General features: G+C 43.6%; 2 protein-coding genes across 4 annotated transcripts in view; one reads left to right on the forward strand and one right to left on the reverse strand.

The window, feature by feature from the left end:
• LOC121572612 (GRB10-interacting GYF protein 1) overlaps positions 1-19,709 on the reverse strand; it is a 33,278-nt gene extending 13,569 nt beyond the window's left edge. Inside the window, exons 1-15 of the mRNA XM_045225868.1 lie at positions 18,939-19,709; positions 11,067-11,621; positions 7,824-7,887; positions 5,746-5,875; positions 5,261-5,356; positions 5,051-5,168; positions 4,480-4,591; positions 3,969-4,183; positions 3,586-3,800; positions 3,322-3,424; positions 2,826-3,083; positions 2,444-2,610; positions 2,065-2,227; positions 1,430-1,656; positions 492-601 (exon numbers count right to left, since the gene is read on the reverse strand). Of these exons, the coding sequence (XP_045081803.1) occupies positions 492-601; positions 1,430-1,656; positions 2,065-2,227; positions 2,444-2,610; positions 2,826-3,083; positions 3,322-3,424; positions 3,586-3,800; positions 3,969-4,183; positions 4,480-4,591; positions 5,051-5,168; positions 5,261-5,356; positions 5,746-5,875; positions 7,824-7,858 (1,949 nt within the window). The 5' untranslated portion in view covers positions 7,859-7,887; positions 11,067-11,621; positions 18,939-19,709. The remainder of the gene's footprint in view (positions 1-491; positions 602-1,429; positions 1,657-2,064; positions 2,228-2,443; positions 2,611-2,825; positions 3,084-3,321; positions 3,425-3,585; positions 3,801-3,968; positions 4,184-4,479; positions 4,592-5,050; positions 5,169-5,260; positions 5,357-5,745; positions 5,876-7,823; positions 7,888-11,066; positions 11,622-18,938) is intronic.
• On the forward strand, positions 18,646-21,115 carry pop7 (POP7 homolog, ribonuclease P/MRP subunit). Of its 3 annotated transcripts, none has more exons than XM_045225584.1 (2): positions 18,646-18,894; positions 20,163-21,115. In XM_045225584.1, the coding sequence occupies exon 2, from the start codon at positions 20,206-20,208 to the stop codon at positions 20,671-20,673; it is 468 nt and encodes a 155-aa protein (XP_045081519.1). In that variant the 5' UTR covers positions 18,646-18,894; positions 20,163-20,205; the 3' UTR covers positions 20,674-21,115. The 3 variants fall into 3 exon arrangements, with proteins under 3 accessions (XP_045081519.1, XP_045081520.1, XP_041740031.2); XM_045225585.1 differs by having other exon boundaries at positions 18,646-18,745; XM_041884097.2 differs by lacking the exon at positions 18,646-18,894 and adding an exon at positions 19,784-19,887.
• Positions 21,116-22,024: the final 909 nt, after the last annotated feature.

The following is a 22,024-nucleotide window of genomic DNA, read 5'->3' on the forward strand; positions in this document are numbered from 1 at the left end:
AAAACTTTTGACCACGATTGTAGTAGCCTACTGACATAACAAGCGTGATTCAGAAATGAGGGAGATACATTTTTTATTACAGAGAAGAATGGATTAACCTTTTCAATGCTAGCTAAGGATACTATAGTTATCACGTTTCACATTGGATTTATTAACTACAAAAAGGTAAGACGTGTTTTTATTTAAATTCTGGTTCCGCTCTGCACACACAAGCTTGTTAGCTAGCTAGCTAGCTAGCTGGTCCAACTCTCTGAAGTTCAAAGACATTCAAAGTTAATTCATAGAAGCCGCTCCTCCGTAGGTATAATTCTGTGGGCCTAATTCAGAATGAAACGATTGGAAAATAAATGTGGTTCCAACCCCTGATATCAGATGCAAGATTATTCTTTTGATATAGTCTTTTCATTTTGTTACATCTTTATTTGATAAGTGGCTCCACTTCGATTCCATCTTCCACAAAACTTAATGTGTAATTTTTTCCTATTAGGTACCTGTTGATGAGCTGGAATAGCTGCTGCTGCTGTTGGAGCTGTTGATAGAGGGTTGCTGCTGCCAAGTCCTGTTGCTGCTGCTTCTTCAGACGATCCTGATCCATGTTACCCTGAGAGGAACACACAGGACAAATACAGGAACAATCACACACATAGGAGATACATACAGGCTACATGAACAGCTCAATGTCCACACACACACACACACACACACACACACACACACACAAATCTCATAAAACACAGCAAGAGCAAACCCTACCATTTTTAGCCTCCAGTATCTATGCTGCAGTAGTCTATGTGCCGGGGGGGCTAGGGTCAGTCTGTTATATCTGGTGTAATTCTCCTGTCTTATCTGGTGTCCTGTGTGAATTTAAGTATGCTCCCTCTAATTCTCTCTCCCTCCCAGAGGATCTGTGCCCTACGACCATGCCTCAGGACTACCTGGCCTGATGGCTCCTGGCTGCCCATAGTCCACCTGGTCGTGCTGCTGCTCCAGTTTGAACTGCTCTGCCTGCGGCTTTGGAACCCTGACCTGTTTACCGGACGTTCTACCTTGTCCCGGACCTGCTGCATTGCTTGCTGTTTGGGGTTTTAGGCTGGGTTTCTGTATAAGCACTTTGTGACATCTGCTGATGTAAAAAGGGCTTTATAAATAAATTTGATCTGATTACATCAACTTCTATTGTACAAATACAACAATAGATTACTACACTATAAATAAGTAGACACTAGAGCATTGAGCACTACTCTAGACAGTAGTCGTAGAACAAAAAAACAAACATGTGGCATATAAGATAATACATCTGGAATACTCTACATTCCACACACACCCACGCCATAAACATCAGCAAGACAGAATAACACTACTACTTTTGTTACCCCTCCAGCAAACTCCACATACCATCCTCCCATCCCCCCACCCTATCCCCAGCTACCTCACTCACAGCAGGACCCCGGGGTGGCAGCGGCTGAGGGCGCGGTGGTGGAGGTCTCACCAGCAGGGGCGGCGGGGAGGGCCCGGGGGCGAAAGGCACGCGCCCCCACATCTTGATGACGTCGCCCAGCGGCTGGAAGCCCTCGTCGCAGCCCCTCTTTACCAGCAGAGACATGGAGAAGTAGCCCGCCTGGAACCACTCACACATCTCCAGGGTGGTGAACGGACCTACAGGGGAGAGAAGGGAGAGGGAGAGTAGTGACACAAAAATAAGGTATAGGAGAAAAGAGGCAGAGAGGGAGGATGTTATGAGATGGTAGACAGTTGAGAGGTACAAGTTGTTGCCTAGGGTATCTGAAACGTCCTGTGTGTGTGTATCACAAGAGGTTGGTGACACCTTAATTGGGGAGGATGGGCTCGTGGTAATGGCTAGAGCGGAATGGTATCAAATATAAAAAAACGTGTTTGATGCCATTACAATGGCTCCGTTCCAGCCATTATTGTGAGCCGTCCTCCCCTCAGCAGCCTCCACTGGTATGTATGGGTTTGTATGTGTACATGTGATTGTGTGTGTCTCCCCACATTTGGCCTACGTGCAAGTGTGTATATATGTTGCGACTGTGTGTGTGTGTGTACCCTGGATCTCTGCCTGTGGGTCCTTGTAGAACCACTTCATGGCTGCGTCGTGGGAGAGGGGCAGGGCGGAGGCTGTGTTTCTTCTCTCCTGCAGAGTCTGGGTAAAACACTCCTCCTCCTCTAGAGACGTGTCCTGCAGGGACGCCACCATCTTCTCTGCCTCCTGCATACAGAGGAAGACACTACATGTACAATACTTATCTGGGCTGAACTCTTACCAATGTTTCCTCTAATATTACTACATACTGAGACCGGAGTGTTTCAGACGATCCGTTGTCATACACCAAACCAAAAAGGAGATTCTCAATTGAAGGTGCTTTTTGGTCGAGGGCTTCATATGTGTCCGGGAAACCAGCCCCCAGACTAGTAGTGTTCATACCTGTTGCAGGTGCTTCATGCCCTCGTCGTCCTCGGTGTCGCCCCCCGGTGGCGGGGGGAGGTGGGTAGCAGCAGAGGAGGAGGAGTGAGGGGGTGGAGGCAGACTGGAGGTGGTGCTGTGACTCTGCTGGGTGTTGGAGCCCCCTGCTGGTGATCCTTCAGGAACTACTACAACAACAGAGCAATAAGTCAGTGGGGGAGGACTGGTGTACAGTTAAAACACACAGAGAATTGTCCTTTACATTTGAGGACGTTGGTGAATAGGGCTAGTGTTCACACAATTCCTATCTATATATGGTGTTTCTTTTTCACATGCTCTGTGAAATTCAATCATTTAAGTTCATTAAAGAGAGAAAGAAAGAGTACACACAGAACACTAGTACCTTCACTTGGCATCTTGCTGGCCTTGGCAGGGACAGGAACAGGGAGAGGAGCAGGAAGAGGGAGAGGAACAGGAAGAGGGAGAGGAACAGGAAGAGGGTGGCTGTTGGCCATCTGAGAGGCCTCCAGCTCGGCCACGGTGAGGGAGAGCTGGGGCATGGGGGGATTGAGGCCCAGGGCTGGAGGGGCAGGGGGAGAGGAGGAGGGGGGACTGGTTCTGTTCTTCACCTCCCCATCACTGGCTGATTCCTTTATGTCAACTAGAGAGGAAAGAGGATGAGGAGATGAGGAAAGAGGATGAGGAGATGAGGAAAGAGGATGAGGAGATGAGGAAAGAAAAGGCCAGTAAATAGAACATGTTTGTTTTGTATTCTTTTGAATAAGAATAGAGATTGAAAACACTTCAACCTTGATATCTTTGTCTCAGTCAACTCATGGTATCTCAACTGTAAAGTAACTAAAGGTAAATAAAGATAAGAAAGAGTTCAGCTCCCTCACCTCTCTGTCCTCCATTCATGATCCTCTCCATGTCAGACAGGCTCTCCCCCTCTTCCTCCTCCTCCTCAATCCCCTGGAAGTCAAACTCCTCATCCTTCCCATCCTTTGACAGAGAGAGAGAGAGAGAGGAGAGAGTGTTATGATTAGCTGAATATGTATTACTGTCACCCACCAACTGAATTCACAGAATAACTAGACACAGAAAGACGTGCACATTTGTAGACAACCTCCACGCGTGCACACTAACACACACCAACACCCTACCTTGGATAGGGGGAGGAAGGCTCCGGATGCGTCAAAGGTGCCCATCTCTCCTTCCTCTTCATCAGTGCACCACTCAGGCAGTCCGTCTCTGTCGTCCTCTAACCCCTCGCTCCCAGCCCGCTTGCGACCTCCGCCGAAGTCAAACTCAAACTTCCTGCGACGCCCCTCAACCGGACCGTCATGCTCCCGCCAGCCTGCTGACCTTGGACCTCCGTCTGAAAGAGAGAGAAATGGGAGGGAAAGAGAGAATTCCATGAGCTATACATACAACATGTACAGTTTCTCCTACAGCTAAAGTGACATGACAAATAAGCTGACATCACTCTGTGCATGTATGTCTCCAGAATAGTGTATGTGTGAGTGTGTGTGTTTGTGTGTGCTACCATCTAATCTACGTGCTCCGGCCAGTCTCCAGCTGCCTCCTGGGTCGGCCCCCTCCTCTTCCTCCTGCTCCTCTCGGAGGGTACGCCAGTTCTCACTGTCGGACCGTGTGTAGTCCTTCCTCGGCACCCCCGGCACAGGGACACCCGTCACCTCCTCTAATCCAACACGTACACCCTCCCTGGCACGCGCAGGCTTCTCAAAACGCCTCTCGCCCCTGGGGGAGGAGAGAGAGGGGGAAACTTGGAAAATACTCAGAAGTTCCTCTTACATTTCAAGCCTTACCTTTCTCTGAGTGGGGAGGATCATTTCTGAAAGATGAGTCAGTTGGATGAAGGGCACCTTCAACAATTTCAATTACATCTCATCTAATTGCTCCTCCAGTTACTTAGTAACCAATAAGCTTCTCATTCACATCCTAAAATGACTCATCATTTCAGATTTTAAGGCAAATGGGGAATGAGTGAAACAGTAGAGAGAGACAGGGTAGTAACAGAGGCAGTGAGTGTTTACCTGTCATCCCAGCTCTGGCTGCGATAGATTTCTCTGTTTCCGCGGCCGAAGCCCACCTCTCCCTCCTCAATACTTCTTTGGTAGAATCCTCCACTCTCTCCTCGGCCTCGCCCTGGAACAAGAACACACAGAGACACGATCAAAATCACACTCAAACACTCCAACTGCCATTTCCTTCACTGTACCAGACCGGACACACTTGAGATTCATATGCACACACCGCTGTGTAAGCAAGGGGAGTACATCAGTACTGTGAGTTTAACAAGGTGAGCACATAAGTAAGGCAGTAAGACAGGGACTATTTAGACAGGGCCAAGAGGAATCACAGACGTCAGATGTGATCGCAAAAGCAAAACACATAAAAGCAAGCCTGGCTTAAATAAACTGTTTTCCTTTCGTGGAGTTGTTCTGGCTTGAGCTCAGTGCTCCTTTCATTTGGTTAGAATGTACCCATAGGCACAGATCTGGGATCAACTTACCCTGCCTAAATCCTAAAGTTAACCATTTGTGGGGAAAAACAAATCTGATCATAGATTAGTGTCTAGAGGGCAACAACACTTGTGTTTCTCACCTCGGCCTCCTCCTCGTGTGGCGCCTCTGCCTCGGGCCACGCCCGCTGGGGCGACTCCACCTCCTTTACCCATGAGCCTCATCACAGCCACGCTGTTCACAGACATGGAGAAGTTTCTCTGGTAGAAGAGAATGGAGGAATGTACAGAATGTCAGTTGGGTGGGAACAAGTGTATGTGTGTGTGTGTGTGTGTGTGTGTGTGTGACCGACCTGCTCCTCCTCAGTGAGAGGCTCCAGTGCCAGCGGCTGCATGGGCTCATCTTGCAGAATAGCAGCAAACTCCTTATCCTGCATGTCCTCTGGGGCCTGGACACAACAACACAATGTAAACAAACACTACTTCCTATAGGATTGGAATGATCCAATACTCAACTACACAATTATAGCATAGCCTCTCACATTGGCAAGTCACAACAGGCCAGCTTACAAAATTAGGGCAGGTTGCACAGACCCAGATTTAGCCTACTCCTGGACTAAAATGCATAAGTGGTAGTGGTAGTAGTAGTGTTCGTGGTGTAGTAGTGGTAGTGGTGTAGTAGTGGTAGTAGTAGTGGTGGTGTATTAGTGGTAGTGGTAGTAGTAGTGGTGGTGTATTAGTGGTGTAGTAGTGGTAGTAGTGGTGTAGTAGTAGTAGTAGAGATGAGACTTCTTGGTCTTTCATAAGACTGAGCACAGTGTGGCTTCCCCCTCCTCACCTTGTTCTCTTTGATATAAAGTGCTAACATCTCCTCCCGGCCGTAGCGATACTCGGCCAGCTTGTACTTTGGCATGGCGGGGGAAGGAGGGGGGGACGTCACACTCCCCCCACTGGATAGTGCACGGAGCCTGGGGGAGGAAGAGGAGAACACAGTCAACACACACACACTCATCATATCACCTCACTTCTTGGCAAACAGCACAAACTTACCATAATCTTACCTGAGCATTTAATTGAAGAATGTCTAATGAAACGGGCTAGATACCAAGACATGTCGTGCCACAAGCAATAGCTCTATTTTACAGACATTTGACAAAAGCCCTATTCGGACGGGATAAGTTTTAGTGGGTGAGCTCAGGTAATGTAATTATGTGCACAAGCATAAATCACCACATCCATCATTTTTTTCCTGTCTGAATCTGCCTTGGCAGTAATTTTTACTTGGCAGGAAGGTTATTATCCCAGCCCTAAAAACCTAGTGTTTTTTGGCAAACTCCCAGGTCCTCTGATAATACTTATCCTGTGCGAATCGTCATCCCTGTGTTTTGAGGGACATTACAGAGTTTAACAGGTGCTGCACCCAGTTTAGGTAAGAACATGGGACCAAATTCATGCTTAAAACAAAGTGCTATGCACGTAACTACAGATAAATAATCTGTTTTGTCACATATCAACTTTGCTAGTGCCATACTTCTCTTTTAAAAGATGAAGTGGACGATATTGTGCCAATGAATTGATAAATTGCCAAATACGTCAGGTAATTAAATGTCTGCATAGGTTACAGTTCATGGTTCTTATCTCTGAACTGAGGGCCATTAGGCCAAGATTAGGCTATCCCTAGACATGTGAAATATTTTCATGCCTAGAAGAGTCTCCAGGCTTCCTTCATAACGGTCCATTTTGAATGACGGGAAAAAAATTATTACGGGGCAGTTTGGTCAAACTAATCCATTCCGAATCGTCCACTGGAAAAACGGACATGATGGGGTAATAATTACATAACCAATGCTCTATAGTAATAGCAGTCCAGTGCGAATAGTGCTAAAGCCACTACGACAGCCGGTACTTTAGAAGTTGCCACACGTAAACAGAAGTCTGAGGAGTGATCTGGGCCCGTATCCGCAGTGTCTCACAGTAGGAATACTGATCTAGGATCTGTCCATATAGTCCAATCTTATTCATTATGATCTAAAAGGCTAAACTGATCCTTAGATCAGCACTTCTACTTTGAGACGCTTTGTGGATACGGTCCCTGGTGGTTGGTGGAGCACCAAAACGCACACGGCACAGCAGCCAGCCAGTAGTCACAGTCTATTAGAGGTGTCCAGCTACCAAACCAGGGCCTACGCCTCCCTCCTTCCTCAAATTAATCTCCACACAAACATTTACCGTAATTTTCGGACTATAAGCCATCCTTTTTTCGACCCTGCGGCTTATATAACGGTGCGGCGAATCTATGGATTTTTACAGCTAACGGCCACTAGAAGACCTCCTAAATCGATGGATTTTACAGGTTACAGTCCACCAACTTTAACTCTATGGGCTCTATGACCGGTCCGCGCCCCCCACCTTTAAGCGGCGGGCTCCAGCAGGAAAAGCTGGAGGCCGGAAAAGAGTGAGACAGGTAGCGCGCAAAAGTAAAAGTGGAACCGAGAGTGGTACGAGAGACAGAACGAGAGCAAGACAGACAGACATTACGAGAGCGAGACAGTTTGTCTCTTTCCCGACAATCCCCTCTGTGCACGAACCCTTACATATGGTAATTAAACATTAAAACACCTGTGGCTTATAGTCCAGTGCGGCTTATATATGTACACATCATTCAATATCATTCAATTTAGCTGCTGCGGCTTATACTCCGGTGCGCCTTATAGTGCGGAAAATACGGTACTGAGGACTCAGCACCCAGGAGAGGAGGAGGAAATTGATAGAATACAAGGAGAAGAAGGGGAAGTTAAGGGAAAGAAAGCATTTTTGAAGCCTGTCCAGTACGGAATATAAAGTGGTAAGGACAGAGTAGCAAGAGAGGAAGAGAGGTAGATGGACAGAAGAGTTGAAGAAGAAAAGATGAGTTACCATTCTGGGCCGAAGTTAAGTGTCTCAGCAGTCATATTCCTCACGTCTTCACAGAGCTGAGTATCTGGAAACAGGAGCAAGAAAAGGATTCATCTGTGAGTGATACACACACACACACCAGGGTTTCCGTTAGCCGGTAAAAGCCAGCTTTTGGCCCATAAAACATGCGAAAAGCCAATAAATAAAATTGCAGTTGGCCAATTGTCCAGAAGAAGAAAAACAATTTCAAAAATCACATTGCGAAATAAAGCTTTTTAGCCTATTCGTTGATTGAAATACATTTTACTGGTCATGCTTATCAATCGATAAGTTAATTTGCATAATTATGTGGAATTAAATTGACGAATGTACAGTATATTCGTTACGCATTTTATTTATCACACGAGTACAGATACAGAGCGTTTGAGCGTGAAATCTGTCAGACAGCGTGAGAGTTGCTGCTACAGCATCTCAAACACCAAATGCATCGGAAGGCAGGCTTCATCAGCACGTCACACACCACTTTGCAATGAGCTGAAGGTAGTATGTATTTTGAAAACGTATACTTAATTGTTTGAAAACTGAATGTTTTACCCATTACATATATCACCAGTTACCGTTAATTCCTATAATTTCGAATCTACAATGTTTATTTGGTCACGGTAATGTCTGGTAATGCATTAAATATATAACTATTCCAGTCGTTTACCGTTCTCATTGTCGGAGTGGACACGTTATTTGCAGAGCGCACAACCTACAGTGAGGGAAAAAACGTATTTGATCCCCTGCTGATTTTGTACGTTTGCCCAATGACAAAGAGATGATCAGTCTATAATTTTAATGGTAGGTTTATTTGAACAGTGAGAGACAGAATAACATCAAAAAAATCCAGAAAAACGCATGTCAAAAATGTTATAAATTGATTTGCATTTTAATGAGGGAAATAAGTATTTGACCCCTCTGCAAAACATGACTTAGTACTTGGTGGCAAAACCCTTGTTGGCAATCACAGAGGTCAGACGTTTCTTGTAGTTGGCCACCAGGTTTGCACACATCTCAGGAGGGATTATGTTGCACTCCTCTTTGCAGATCTTATCCAAGTCATTAAGGTTGAGGCTGACGTTTGGCAACTCGAACCTTCAGCTCCCTCCACAGATTTTCTATGGGATTAAGGTCTGGAAATTGGCTAGGCCACTCCAGGACCTTAATGTGCTTCTTCTTGAGCCACTCCTTTGTTGCCTTGGCCGTGTGTTTTGGGTCATTGTCATGCTGGAATACCCATCCACGACCCATTTTCAATGCCCTGGCTGAGGGAAGGAGGTTCTAACCTAAGATTTGACGGTACATGGCCCCGTCCATCGTCCCTTTGATGCGGTGAAGTTGTCCTGTCCCCTTAGCAGAAAAACACCCCCAAAGCATAATGTTTTCACCTCCATGTTTGACGGTGGGGATGGTGTTCTTGGGGTCATAGGCAGCATTCCTCCTCCAAACACGGCAAGTTGAGTTGATGCCAAAGAGATCGATTTGTCTCATCTGACCACAACACTTTCACCCAGTTCTCCTCTGAATCATTCAGATGTTCATTGGCAAACTTCAGATGGCCCTGTATATGTGCTTTCTTGAGCAGGGGGACCTTGCGGGCGCTGCAGGGTTTCAGTCCTTCACGGCGTAGTGTGTTACCAATTGTTTTCTTGGTGACTATGGTCCCAGCTGCCTTGAGATCATTGACAGGATCCTCCCGTGTAGTTCTGGGCTGATTCCTCACCGTTCTCATGATCATTGCAACTCCACGAGGTGAGATCTTGCATGGAGTCCCAGGCCGAGGGAGATTGACAGTTATTTTGTGTTTCTTCCATTTGCGAATAATCGCACCAACTGTTGTCACCTTCTCACCAAGCTGCTTGGTGATGGCCTTGTAGCCCATTCCAGCCTTGTGTAGGTCTACAATCTTGTCCCTGACATCCTTGGAGAGCTCTTTGGTCTTGGCCATGGTGGAGAGTTTGGAATCTGATTGATTGATTGCTTCTGTGGACAGGTGTCTTTTATACAGGTAACAAGCTGAGATTAGGAGCACTACCTTTAAGAGTGTGCTCCTAATCTCAGCTCGTTACCTGTATAAAAAGACACCTGGGAGCCAGAAATCTTTCTGATTGAGAGGGGGTCAAATACTTACAGTGGGGAAAAAAAGTATTTAGTCAGCCACGGACAATGGTGAAAAATCCCGCTAACGGTGGCTAATAGCAAGTAGCTAGTTAGCTGGCTACTCCCGTCTGGTAGACAGAGAGGTAGATAGACGGGATATGGGCCTGGCTCGAGGATAGCTCAAGGCTAACTGGTGCTTGCTTCGGGGGCAGTGGTGATTAGCCAACAGCAACATCCATTCGGTTGCGGCTAGCTGGTTGCGATCCGGTGTTAAGGTCCAGTGATTCAGTTATTCCAGCAGAAAATCCAATGATCTGGGTGAAAACCGCTAACGGTGGCTAATAGCAAGTAGCTGGTTAGCTGGCTAGCTAGTTTCAACTGGAGATTCTAGATAAAAGGTAAGTAAATAATAGAATCCGTTCCACATTGAGTGAGGCGGGTTGCAGGAAAGTATATTTAGTAGAAGGATGAAAAGTGTGATAGGGGAATATATACAACAAAAGACAAAAAAAAAAAAAAAAACAGGCTATTTACACGGACACACAACAGAGTACGGCAGAATCTGCGAAAAGCTAGTAGGAGCGGGAGGAGGATGGTCGGGACAGGTTAAGTATTTTTTTTTTCCCGGTTATCTTGATCTCTGGCTCCCTCTTAAGTAATTTGTGTGTTATATCATCAAACAGTGAGCTTCAAGCATCAGACAAGCTCAATGCATATATAGCTGATTTTATTAAAAACACACATAGGGTATATGGAAAAATACACGTTTTAAATTTTTGACCAATCGATTGGTCGAAAGAACAGACGACTTTTGGTCGACCAAGATTTTATTTTTTGTTGGGGACAGCCCTACATCATTGCATCCTCGACTTGCATGTTCTGTTGAATTACCGTAATCTAAATGTGATTGTCATTCTGTGCACCGTGGGTTGACGCCCTAATCAGGTTATGCACCTGATTAGGTTCTCAAATTAAAGTGCTGTCCAGCGCCACATTTTCCTAACGGAAACCCTGACACACACACACGAACTTACAAACGCCATGCATGCTTGCTCGCACCCACAAACACAGACAGTATATACACACACAAACTGGGCGCACACACACACACATTGCTCTTACCCTGTCCAGAAGAGTGGACCAGGCTGGACTTGGCTGGATCAGGCTAGGACTGGCTTAGTTAGGCTTAGGTGAGAAGGCTGAGTGGTGCTTACACAGCTGTGGTAACAGAGCTCCCCAACACACACAGAGATAGAGAATAGCTGCCTGTTTCAGGTGTGTATGGGGGGGTAGAGTACTGGTATGGATATGAGGACAGTTTGGAAGAAGCCTCGGCTCACAGCTGGGAAAAAAAAAGTCTTAAAAATAAAAACAAGAACAAAGAAACTGCAATAATCCGAAAACGAGTTGACGAAAAACAAAAATAAAATACTCGATAGTAACAATAATGATTACGACAACAGCAGTAATATCACATTTGACATTAAAAAATAAAGATTATTCTCAATTTAAATCCAAACGCAGGGGAAAACAGAACAGGCTGCTGGAACAGCTGCCAGGAGCAGATGCGACTCTCCCTCCTTCTCTCCTGTCGTTCTCTCTCCAATTGAAAGGTGGCTTGACTGTGACCCTCTAGGTGACGACACCTTTGATTTCTGTCCGCCTCCCTTCAAACGGCTGTAAACAACAAGAAAAGAGAAAGAGAGTGAATGATAGCAAGTATAGACTAAATAAATGAACAGACACACCCAGTCACAGCTTGGCAGACAGCCTTGACTATCAGAAGATAGGCAATCTATGTACGGTAGTTGAATTTTTGTGTTGCCTTGACACATTTCTTATGCAGTTTGGATTGCTTAGAGAGTGTTGATAGAGTCAACTTCTTTAAGCGTTTAGAATTGTTCACATAATAATAAATGTTTGCGTTCATTGATTTCCATTTGATGCGCATGCAAATTAATAAATCAACATCGCAAGAGCTTTGCCATCAATAATAATTAACTTTCGTCAACAACTTTCCATTTTTACAGAATGTGAGCCCCCAGTGACTAATACAATAGTGATGGCACCCTTTTGGAAAAACAATGCACCTGGTTGGAGACGGCACCTGCAAACGTCATGGCAACAACAATATCCAAGCAACAGAACACCACCCCCAGGCTTTGCAGTAAAAATTGACACCCAACAGACAGACACCCATGAGCTTGCATTGCTGCTCCCATAGAATTAACAGAATGTGAAAAATCCCCTCAGACCATAGCAATCTGGTCAGGTGAAAACTAATTATATGGCTTCTCCTCTTCTAGAGATGCACATCTAAGAATAGGTGGACTAGCAGCTAATTAAAATAATTCCAGGGATGTGCATCTCTCCTTTCATGAACGATTCGATGCGCATTTAGAAACATGGGCTCCGATATGATACAGGAACGATAAGTTTTAGTTTGAAACGATTCAGTGCGATTCGGTTTGATTAGGGGCACAAATGAATGCGATTCGGTTCGATGCACTAACATTTTCCATTTTAAATTAATATCTGCTGCTGACGGGAGCTCAGGAGCTGGGCCTCTCTGAGCTGGATCTGTCTGAGATAACTTCTCTAAGCTGAGTGGCCATTTGTTAGTGTGTGTGTGTGTGTGTGTGTGTGTATGTGTGTACACCTGAGCCATAGGGCAGACAGAGAATCTACCACCCCCAGATTAGGGGTGGGGCAATTTACACTTTTTGTCCCCCCACTTTTTATCTGAAATCACCGTCACTCACTGATTAACTTGTCATTTTCGCAGATAAAAATGTTGTGAGCTAGTACTATGACAATATTTATCTTTAGACATTAGCATGGCATTTAGCCAACTAATATAATGCAGCTTTGGATTTTACCGCCTTCTCAAAAGCAAATGGTTTAAAGTATGAAAATGTATGCACTCACTAACTGTAAGTCGCTCTGGATAAGAGTGTCTGCTAAATGACTAAAATGTAAAAATGTAAACCGTTTGTAATTTTACTGAGTTTCTCCGGCTCAAAAAAAAGATTGCTGTCCTTTATGAAACTACCCTGTTCATGTAAATATGACCAAATACACTGACTGTTTAAAGCAAAACTACCAAAACTATTTCTTATGGTGAACCTGAACAATCTAAATCAAATCTGAATGATTGAAAACCCCAAAATCAGCAGTTGGATGCGAGTTGCGTCCACTCCGGTAGGCTACAAAACTCAGGTAAAACACAATTTTCTACAGCGCATTTGGTAACAATTAGTAGAGTTACAATTAGTTTGTATTTATTTTACTTGACTTTACCTTTATGTAACTAGGCAAGTCAGTTAAGAACAAATTCTTATTTACAATGACGGCCTACACCGGCCAAACCCGGACGACGCTGGGCCAATTGTGCGCCGCCCTATGGGACTCCCAATCACGGCCGGTTGTGATACAGCCTGGAATCAAACCAGGGGGTCTGTAGTGACGCCTCAAGCACTGAGATGCAGGACCATAGACCACTGCGCCACTCGGGAGCCCAATAGTTGAGTGACAAGCAAATTAATAAAGCCTATGATTCGACATTGTGAAAGCCATTTTACAAGCATCTGAATGCTCAAGGTGCCGTGCAGATGTACAAATGGCCTGTTAGAACAGGGATAGGCCTGCCCTATCATTGGCAAAGCGCATTATCACCAGCACTGTGCCCACAGTTGTTATTCGACAGTCATATGCAGTCACATGCATAAAAGTTCGATAGGATAGGCTACTGAACTGAAAGAGAGGACACATCAATTCAGTCACAACAGATGAGGTATTTTCGGCATAAAACAATGAGTAAAAAAAAAGTGAACCAGCGATTTGTAACTGTTTGAATTGTTTTTCTGACCGATGCATGCTTGATTTGGATCGGTTGGGGCTCCCGCAGATCAATGCATTCTTATCTTAAAACACTTGAACCGGGGACTGATGGATATCGGTGAATCTTTCATCCCTACATAATGAATCTATAAAAAGGGTGTTGACACATAGAAAAGGCCCCTACCTGCACAAAACAATATATTGACAATAAGCAGAATGAAGCAGACAAATTTTAAAAACGCACACAAAATCCTGGATAAAGTTGAAATATGATTACGGAATTGCCAGGATAGGCCAAAAATATTTTGGGTATCTCCGATTGTTCTGGCAATTCTCACATAGAAACTTCATTGGGAGGAAGGATGTTTGAAATGCTTTTTATATTTGTATCACAAACCATGAGAAAATCATGATGAAAGTGGCCATTTTAGGCCCTTTTTAGACATAGAGGTATAGGCCCACATGCCTCCAGTAACAGTGGTGTAAAGTACCTAAGTAAAAATACTTTAAAAGTACTACTTAAGTAGTTTGAGGTTTACTTTACTACATTCCTAAAGAAAATAAAATGTACTTTTTACTCCATACATTTTCCCTGACACCCAAAAGTACTCTTTACATTTTGACAGGAAAATGGTCCTATTCACACACTTATCAAGAGAACATCCCTGGTCATCCCTACTGCCTCTGATCTGGCAGACAAATTAAAACACAAATGCTTCGTTTGTAAATTATGTCTGAGTGTTGGAGTGTGCCCCTGGCTATCTGTCAATAAAAATAAAAATAAAGCTTTTGTGCCATCTGGCATGCTTAATATAAGGAATTTGAAATGATTTATACTTTTACTTTTGATCCTTAAGTACATTTTAGCAATTTCATTTACTTTTGATACTCAAGTATATGTATAACCAAATACTTTTAGACTTTTACTCAAGTAGTATTTTACTGGGTGACTTTCACTTTTACTTGAGTCATTTTCTATTAAGGTGTCCTTACTTTTACTCAAGTATGACAATTGAGTACTTTTTCCACCAATGTCCAGTAAGACCCTATGATCTGTGAACCGTGCATGATACAGACATCTTGGTGTCATTGTACTCTTTTTAGTGTGCTCTAAAATATGGAGTATGTCTAGATGCTGAAATAACAAAATTCACATTCATTTATTCAACATAAAAAAATATTAAAATCTTTAAAAGTACCCTTTTATATTTTTGACATTTTGTTTGGAACAATACACTCTTCAAACAAGTCAGATTTCCAGAGTGGGATCTCTGGTACTTGGGAAGATATTACCCATTTTATACATAGACATTTCCATTATAGGTCATTAACCAATCACAGCCCTCCTTTAGGATAGCACATGCAGCAAATTATCAGCAGAGGGAGTTCCCTTTGAATCCATATTCCCATTCACCGTGTTGGTGTTGCTCATAAAATTGCTCATAACCTCAACATTAGCAGAGAGCCCACTCGGGAAATGCGATGTACTTGTAGAGTATATTGTGCAAAACAATGTGTTAAAATGAACAAAATCAACAAGGGTACTTTTGAGATATTCATTTTAATATTTTTTATGTTTGTATTTGTATTTATCAAGGATCCCCATTAGCTGTTGCCAAGGCAGCAGATACACTTCCTAGGGTCCAGCAACATTAAGGCAGTTATATACAATTATATTTATTACATGACAGGACTGTCCGACAGCTAGGATCCAGGATTCAAGTTCAATGTCTAATGTAACTGGTTAATGCTTAATATAGGATATAACAACAACTTACACTGCCTTAAACGCAAGGACAAAAAAGTAATGTTTTATGTCACATGATTTTGGACAAATCCATCAAGACACCAACCATGAGAATGGGTTAAACATGAATCAACTCGTGAATTGTGTTGAATATAGCCATGTTCCCCCTTATTACTATACATGACCAAAAGTATGTGGACACCTGCTAGTCGAACATCTCATTCCAAAATCATGGGCATTAATATGGAAAAGGTCCCCCCTTTGCTGCAATAACAGCATCCACTCTTCTGGGAAGGCTTTCCACTAGATGTTGGAACATTGCTGCGGGGACTTGCTTCCATTCAGCCACAAGAGCATTAGTGAGCTTGGGCACTGATGTTGGGCAATTAGGCCTGGCTCGCAGTCAGCGTTCCAATTCATCCCAAAGGTGTTCAATGGACTGCCAGATGGTGAAGCGTGATTCATCACTCTAGAGAACGCGTTTCCACTGCTCCAGAGTCCAATGGAGGTACGCTTTACACAACTGCAGCTGACGCTTGGCATTGCGCATGGTGATCTTAGGCTTGTGTGTGGCTGCTCGGCCATGGAAACCTATTTCATGAAGCTCCCGACTAACAGTTATTGTGCTGACTTGCTTCCAGAGGCAGTTTGGAACTCAGTAGTGAGTGTTGCAACCGAGGATTTTTACGCACTATGTGCTTCAGCACTCGGCGGTCCCATTCTGTGAGCTTGTGTGCCTACCACTTCGCGGCTGAGCCGTTGTTGCTCCTAGACGTTTCCACTTCACAATAACAGCACTTTACAGTTGACCGGGGCAGCTCTAGCAGGGCAGAAATTTGACAGATTGACTTGTTGGAACGGTGGCATCCTATGACGGTGCCATGTTGAAAGTCACTGAGCTCTTCAGTAAGGCCATTCTACTGCCAATGTTTGTCTATGGAGATTGTATGGCTGTGTGCTCAATTGTATATACACCTGTCAGCAACGGGTGTGGCTGAAATAGCCGAATCCACTAATTTGAAGGGGTGTCAAGATACTTTTGTATATATAGTGTATCCTAATGTAATAACATGAAAAAAATTGGCAGATTATTATCAATAACTTATTAAAAGCTGCAACAAGTCCAGCGTAGGAAATCCTCACTGGTACCCTAGTTTATAGAAAGCACTATAGATCTAAAAGGGCCTAAAAATGGCCACTTTTAATCATGAATTATATGTGAGAATTGCCAGAACAATCTGAGACAGCCGAAAATATTTTCGCCATCCTGGCATGGAATCGCCCAAACACAACTTTGTAGTTCATCATAACATAAACAATACTAGATGCACACGTTTATCTCCGCAAGTTTCCTTAGTGCTGTTTGCATGCCAAGATAATACACCCTTCCAATAGATACACGCGGCGAGGCAGGGCTTAACGTGACCACGCCCCTGAGTAGGGTACATTCGTTACTCCTATGTTAAATTGCCTACTTTACTCATAACCCGACAACAGCGGAATTTTTTTAAAATCATTCTATAAATATTTTGGATATGCTTGGTTGGTCGTTTTTAACATACTTCCATGTCGTCCTAATCAAAAAACTACATCACACCTAAAAACACTTTCATTCTAAATGTAAAAATGTTAGCATGAAGAGACTGTCGCATGGGATGTACATCCCAATTATCAGCCAGAGAGACGATTCCAACAAACTTTCTTAACTAGCTGGCTAACCCTGCTTTTAAGATGACGAAAAAGCTGTTGCGTACTGTTTTGTTTGAAAAGTAGTAGGAGAAAAAGACCACCAAATTAAGTTTAACTGCCCAAGGACCAGGTTAGACGAACCTCATGGTTTCAGGCTATTATGCCGCGATAATGATGGAAAGCTGTGGGCTCTGGTTTGGCGATACATTTGTGTGTTCGAAGCACTTAAATCACTGGTAAGTCGCTAACACTTGTTTGTATCTAATTAGCTATGTATATTGCATAAAGCTTGCTAGGTAGCTTGTAGTAAGGACTAGTGAGCTGTATCCATCCAAATAACATCTATAATATTTTCCTGCATTTGGATATTTATGCAAACCTGGAGATTCTACCAAGTAGGTGTAGATATCGCCATAAACTACTTTGGGCCATTTGGTAGTGTTGTCTCGTCAGCTGGTCTCCGGCAAGTTGAAAGCGCCAACAATAATAAACTTTTCAAAATACCTAGACCATTCAAGGGCAGGCAAAGACTGGAAGTAGTTACGCGACATATCTAAGACTAGCGAATTAGATCGAGACTAACTTATATCGCTAGCCAGCCAACTAACGTCAGCTAACCGGCAAAAAGCTAGGGGTAAACAAACAGTGATGTATGTATGATGGGACAGCTTTACTGTCAATAAGTATCATGCAAATCATTTGTTGTTGTGACAGCCAAATATGTTAATAATGACATGAGGCTGCTGAAAACCTTTATTGAAAAGACAAAAAAAAGTGTCAGTAGTTTGCTTAGGATGCCACCAAAAGTTAGGCTAATTACATGGGAGTAAGGAGAGTACCCTATGGCTGTACCCTAGTAAGGGCGTGGTCACGTTAAGTCACGCCTCGCCATCTGTATCTATAATATTAGCCAGCTACAGTGACAGTAAACACCATGGCCAACCGGTGTACGATGCGATGGTTTAGGAAATACAGCGAACTAGTAATGTACAGTAGGATTCAGGTGTTATTTTCTGCAAAATAAAGTAATAAATAATTTGTACTTGTTGCTGTCTTTAATATCTGATAAATAGTTTTCCTTAAATCATTGATTTACTACAGAATCTTGCTTGTCTGGAATTTAGTACCAGCCACCATTGCACTGGGCCATGTAGTTAGCAACGCTAACAAGGCTCGAGCATCAAAAAGCTCTATCAGAAAAGGCACGAGACAATTACTTTAGCTAAAAATGTTAAAGATTTGTATTACAATTGTTCTGTGATGTTAGTTAACTGAGTAGCTTATCAATGAACAATTACTTCGTATTTCGATTACATAACACTAACAATGAGTATCAATGGCCGTGTAAGGCCTTCGGTTTACAGCCAAGGTTCAAATGGGGGGGCGGATGAAGGGGGCGGAGTGTCCGCGTGTGTGAATCAACGCGCTCCCCCTCCCGCGTCAGTCGGCCGCCCCTACAACTCTACCCCGCTGCTTACTATGGCCTTCCACAACCCGAGCAAAACAAACCAATAAAACAGCAATGGTAACCGACAATACCGTCGTCCTACGGCTCGCTCAGAGCCCCATCTAATGAAACACCAATAATTTCCTTCGAGAGAATTTTGGCACTTGACTCGCGTTTGTATGGGCCCTCTCAGATTAAAGTGATTTGCTAGCTGCGTAACGTTATAGGTGAGTGTCAACCATTCCCAAATGCTCAAGGAACCATAGCTTACCTTTCTGAATTAATGTAGTTTATTTTTCAAATACGTTTTGTTGTGTACAATCTTCGGTTTTAATTCATATGCATTGGTTTCCTTTCTCTTTCTGTAAACATCCTCCTCCAACAGAATGGTATTGATACTCTCATGCAGTCGTGTTCAATTCGGTCGCTGCGTGTTGATGTCTAGTCGAGAAGTCTGCTCGCTATTCTTGTTGTTTGTGTTTTAAGAGAAAGATGGCCGCCCTACTCGCACCACGTGACTTAACATTGACTTGTGTTACGAGTTGTTTGCTAATGTTAGCTGGGTATGCAATTTTCAGACGAACCATCCCGCGCTTGCACAGCATGTATAACTTATAATAATATACATATTTGCAATTGGGCTGAATCTAATGCGTTTTAGCGTGCTCGCAAGCGGTTGTAGTGGTATGTATGTAATCGATACACATACGTCAACACTTTCACGTGGGTTGTTTACATGGGGTGGGGGGTTGTAACAACAGGGGTGTAATCATTATGCAGATTCTGTTCCAAACCGTTTACTCCAAACGGAAAACGCAGACGAGAGTTTATATTGGTCAAATTCAGTTAGGTCCTTCCCTGTTTCGTTCCGTTTGTTCTTTGCTTCCGTTTGATTTCTAAACGGTAAACGGTTTCCGTAATGAATACGCCCCAGATCCTATTATCGCGGCTATTCAATTGAACCAATATATTTAAAAAGTCGCTCTGGTCAGACTGCAAATAAACGTTTTTTTTTTATTTCTCTAGTAATCAGAGGGTGCCGCAACACTGTATTTGATATTACTTTTCATAATATTTACTGATGGAGGAGAATGTTTTCATATTGATTACTTCCGGGGCACCTCTGTGTTTCCGGAAGTTCACCAACCTCTCAGGTTATGAGTTCCCCAGCACGATAGAGACTAAAATAAGAATAATTTGGTTGCAAACCGAGGTTGGAGGTACAGTCTGATTGCTTTCCCGTTCTTATATTGTCATAACGTTAACTACATTTGTTTGGAGTGACACATTTTAGCACAGAGTGTGACGGTTAAATTACATTACGTTCCAATCTAGCTAGCTAGCTACCGGTCGACCTCTCTGGTATTTCAGTATTTCAGGACCTTCAGTAGATTGGCTAAGCAGTATATTTGCTGTATGAAAGATGATTGTGTTGATCTTCCGTTCTTGTCATTGACATTTCCTTTCCTGTTGTTTTTGCCTCCTATTACTGCAGTGCTCCATCCCACCCTTCCCTGTCTCTGACTGACTCAATCGTGATGACAGAACCACACAGCCCTATCTCAGCCTCCGTCCCCCAGACACCCCCAGGCATCATCATGCCCCCAGCCGATGGCAGCGGCACAGTGGTGGAGATGGACCCTGTGGAGTACACCCTCCGCAAGCGTCTCCCCAGGAAGCTGCCCAAGCGCCGCAACGACGTGTACGTCAACATGAAGACAGACTTCCGGGCCCAGCTGGCCCGCTGCCAGAAGCTCCTGGAGGGAGGAGGCCACAGGGAGATCTGCGTCCATGGTCTGGGCCTGGCCATCAACAGGGCCATCAACATCGCCCTGCAGCTCCAGGCCAGCAGCCAGGGGGCGCTACAGCTGGCGGCCAACACGTCTACAGTGGAGCTGGTGGACGATCTGGAGCCTGAGGACCCGGACGAGGTGGGGGAACCCATGACACGCACCCGGAATAATTCGGCTATTCATATCAAAGTGTTCTACCCAGACCCACAGTGAACCGAAACACATCGCCATCAGTCCAGGCTCGGTTATGGCTAGCTACCTCCATTGTCATGGTGTCTGTAATATCATAGTAATGGAGGCTAGTCATACTAGGGGTATCTCACCTGGTCAATCCCACCGGCTATCCTAACCCTCTGCGGTGGCTAAGATCCTGTTATCCAGATGTGAGGAATAATTAGAAGTATCTATGAACTGAGCTAATTTCAGAGCTTTTGGAAGTTCTTTCTCAGCTTTGTCATTTTGTTATGCATGTCAGTCATAGCAGTGTATTTGTTAGTATCAAGATGTGGTGTTTCATGCCATCATTTCCAATCCTTCAATGTCTGAAAAAAACTCCCATAGGAAATGGGACAGACCACACTAAGGCTGCGTTTACACAGGCAGCCCAATTCTGATCTTTTTTCCACTAATGGGTCTTTTGACCAATCACATCAGATCTTTTCACATCAGCTCTTTTCAGAGCTGATCTGATTGGTCTAAAGACCCATTAGTGAAAAAAAAGATCAGAATTGGGCTGCCTTTTGTAAACGCAGCATAACTCATGCAAGCTACAAAAGTCCTGTTACACATGTGGGAATACATGCTCTGAAAAGGATGTGGATTTAAAGCTTACATAAAATGTATTTGTGACACCTTTTAGATTTTTTAAAAGTGTAAACACTGAATATTATTTGACCATGGGAATGAAATAATATTTTAGTCATTTGGTGCCAATTATGCATTTTACATACATTGACATTCAAACTCTGTCGAGTCAATAAATGTTCGTTTTTTTTACATCGTACAAATTTATGTTTTTAGCTTCAGCATTTGAATATGTATACACAGTATTTATTGTACATGATGTATAATAAAATAGGAAAAGTACTGAAGTTTGTTTCATGAAACAGTAAGTGTAAAACTGACAATCATCCAGTCATTTTTGAAGTTAGTAACAGTGAATCGCCACTAGGTGGCATTCGAATGCTTCTTTCGTGCACTGCTTACACTGTATTTTAAGTATGTGAAACTATTGAACCATGGTTCTAAAACCAAGCTCTAGACACATTTTTCCCACACAAATGAATTTGAACTGTTACTTAGCCTACAACCCCAAAACATGGCTTGGTCACACTATTTGGATAGTCCAGATTTTCCATCTCTACAGATGGTCATACTATCAACAAACTACACTGAGTGTACAAAACATTATGCTCTTTCCATGACAGACTGACCAGGTGAATCCAGGTGAAAGCTATGATCCTTATTCATGTCACTTGTTAAATCCACTTCAATCAGTGTAGATGAAGGGGAGGAGACAGGTTAAAGAAGGATTTTTAGGGCTAGGATAAGGGTTAAGGTTAGG

The sequence above is a fragment of the Coregonus clupeaformis genome, chromosome 16 (assembly GCF_020615455.1).
Source record: "Coregonus clupeaformis isolate EN_2021a chromosome 16, ASM2061545v1, whole genome shotgun sequence".
Lineage (NCBI taxonomy): Eukaryota > Metazoa > Chordata > Actinopteri > Salmoniformes > Salmonidae > Coregonus > Coregonus clupeaformis.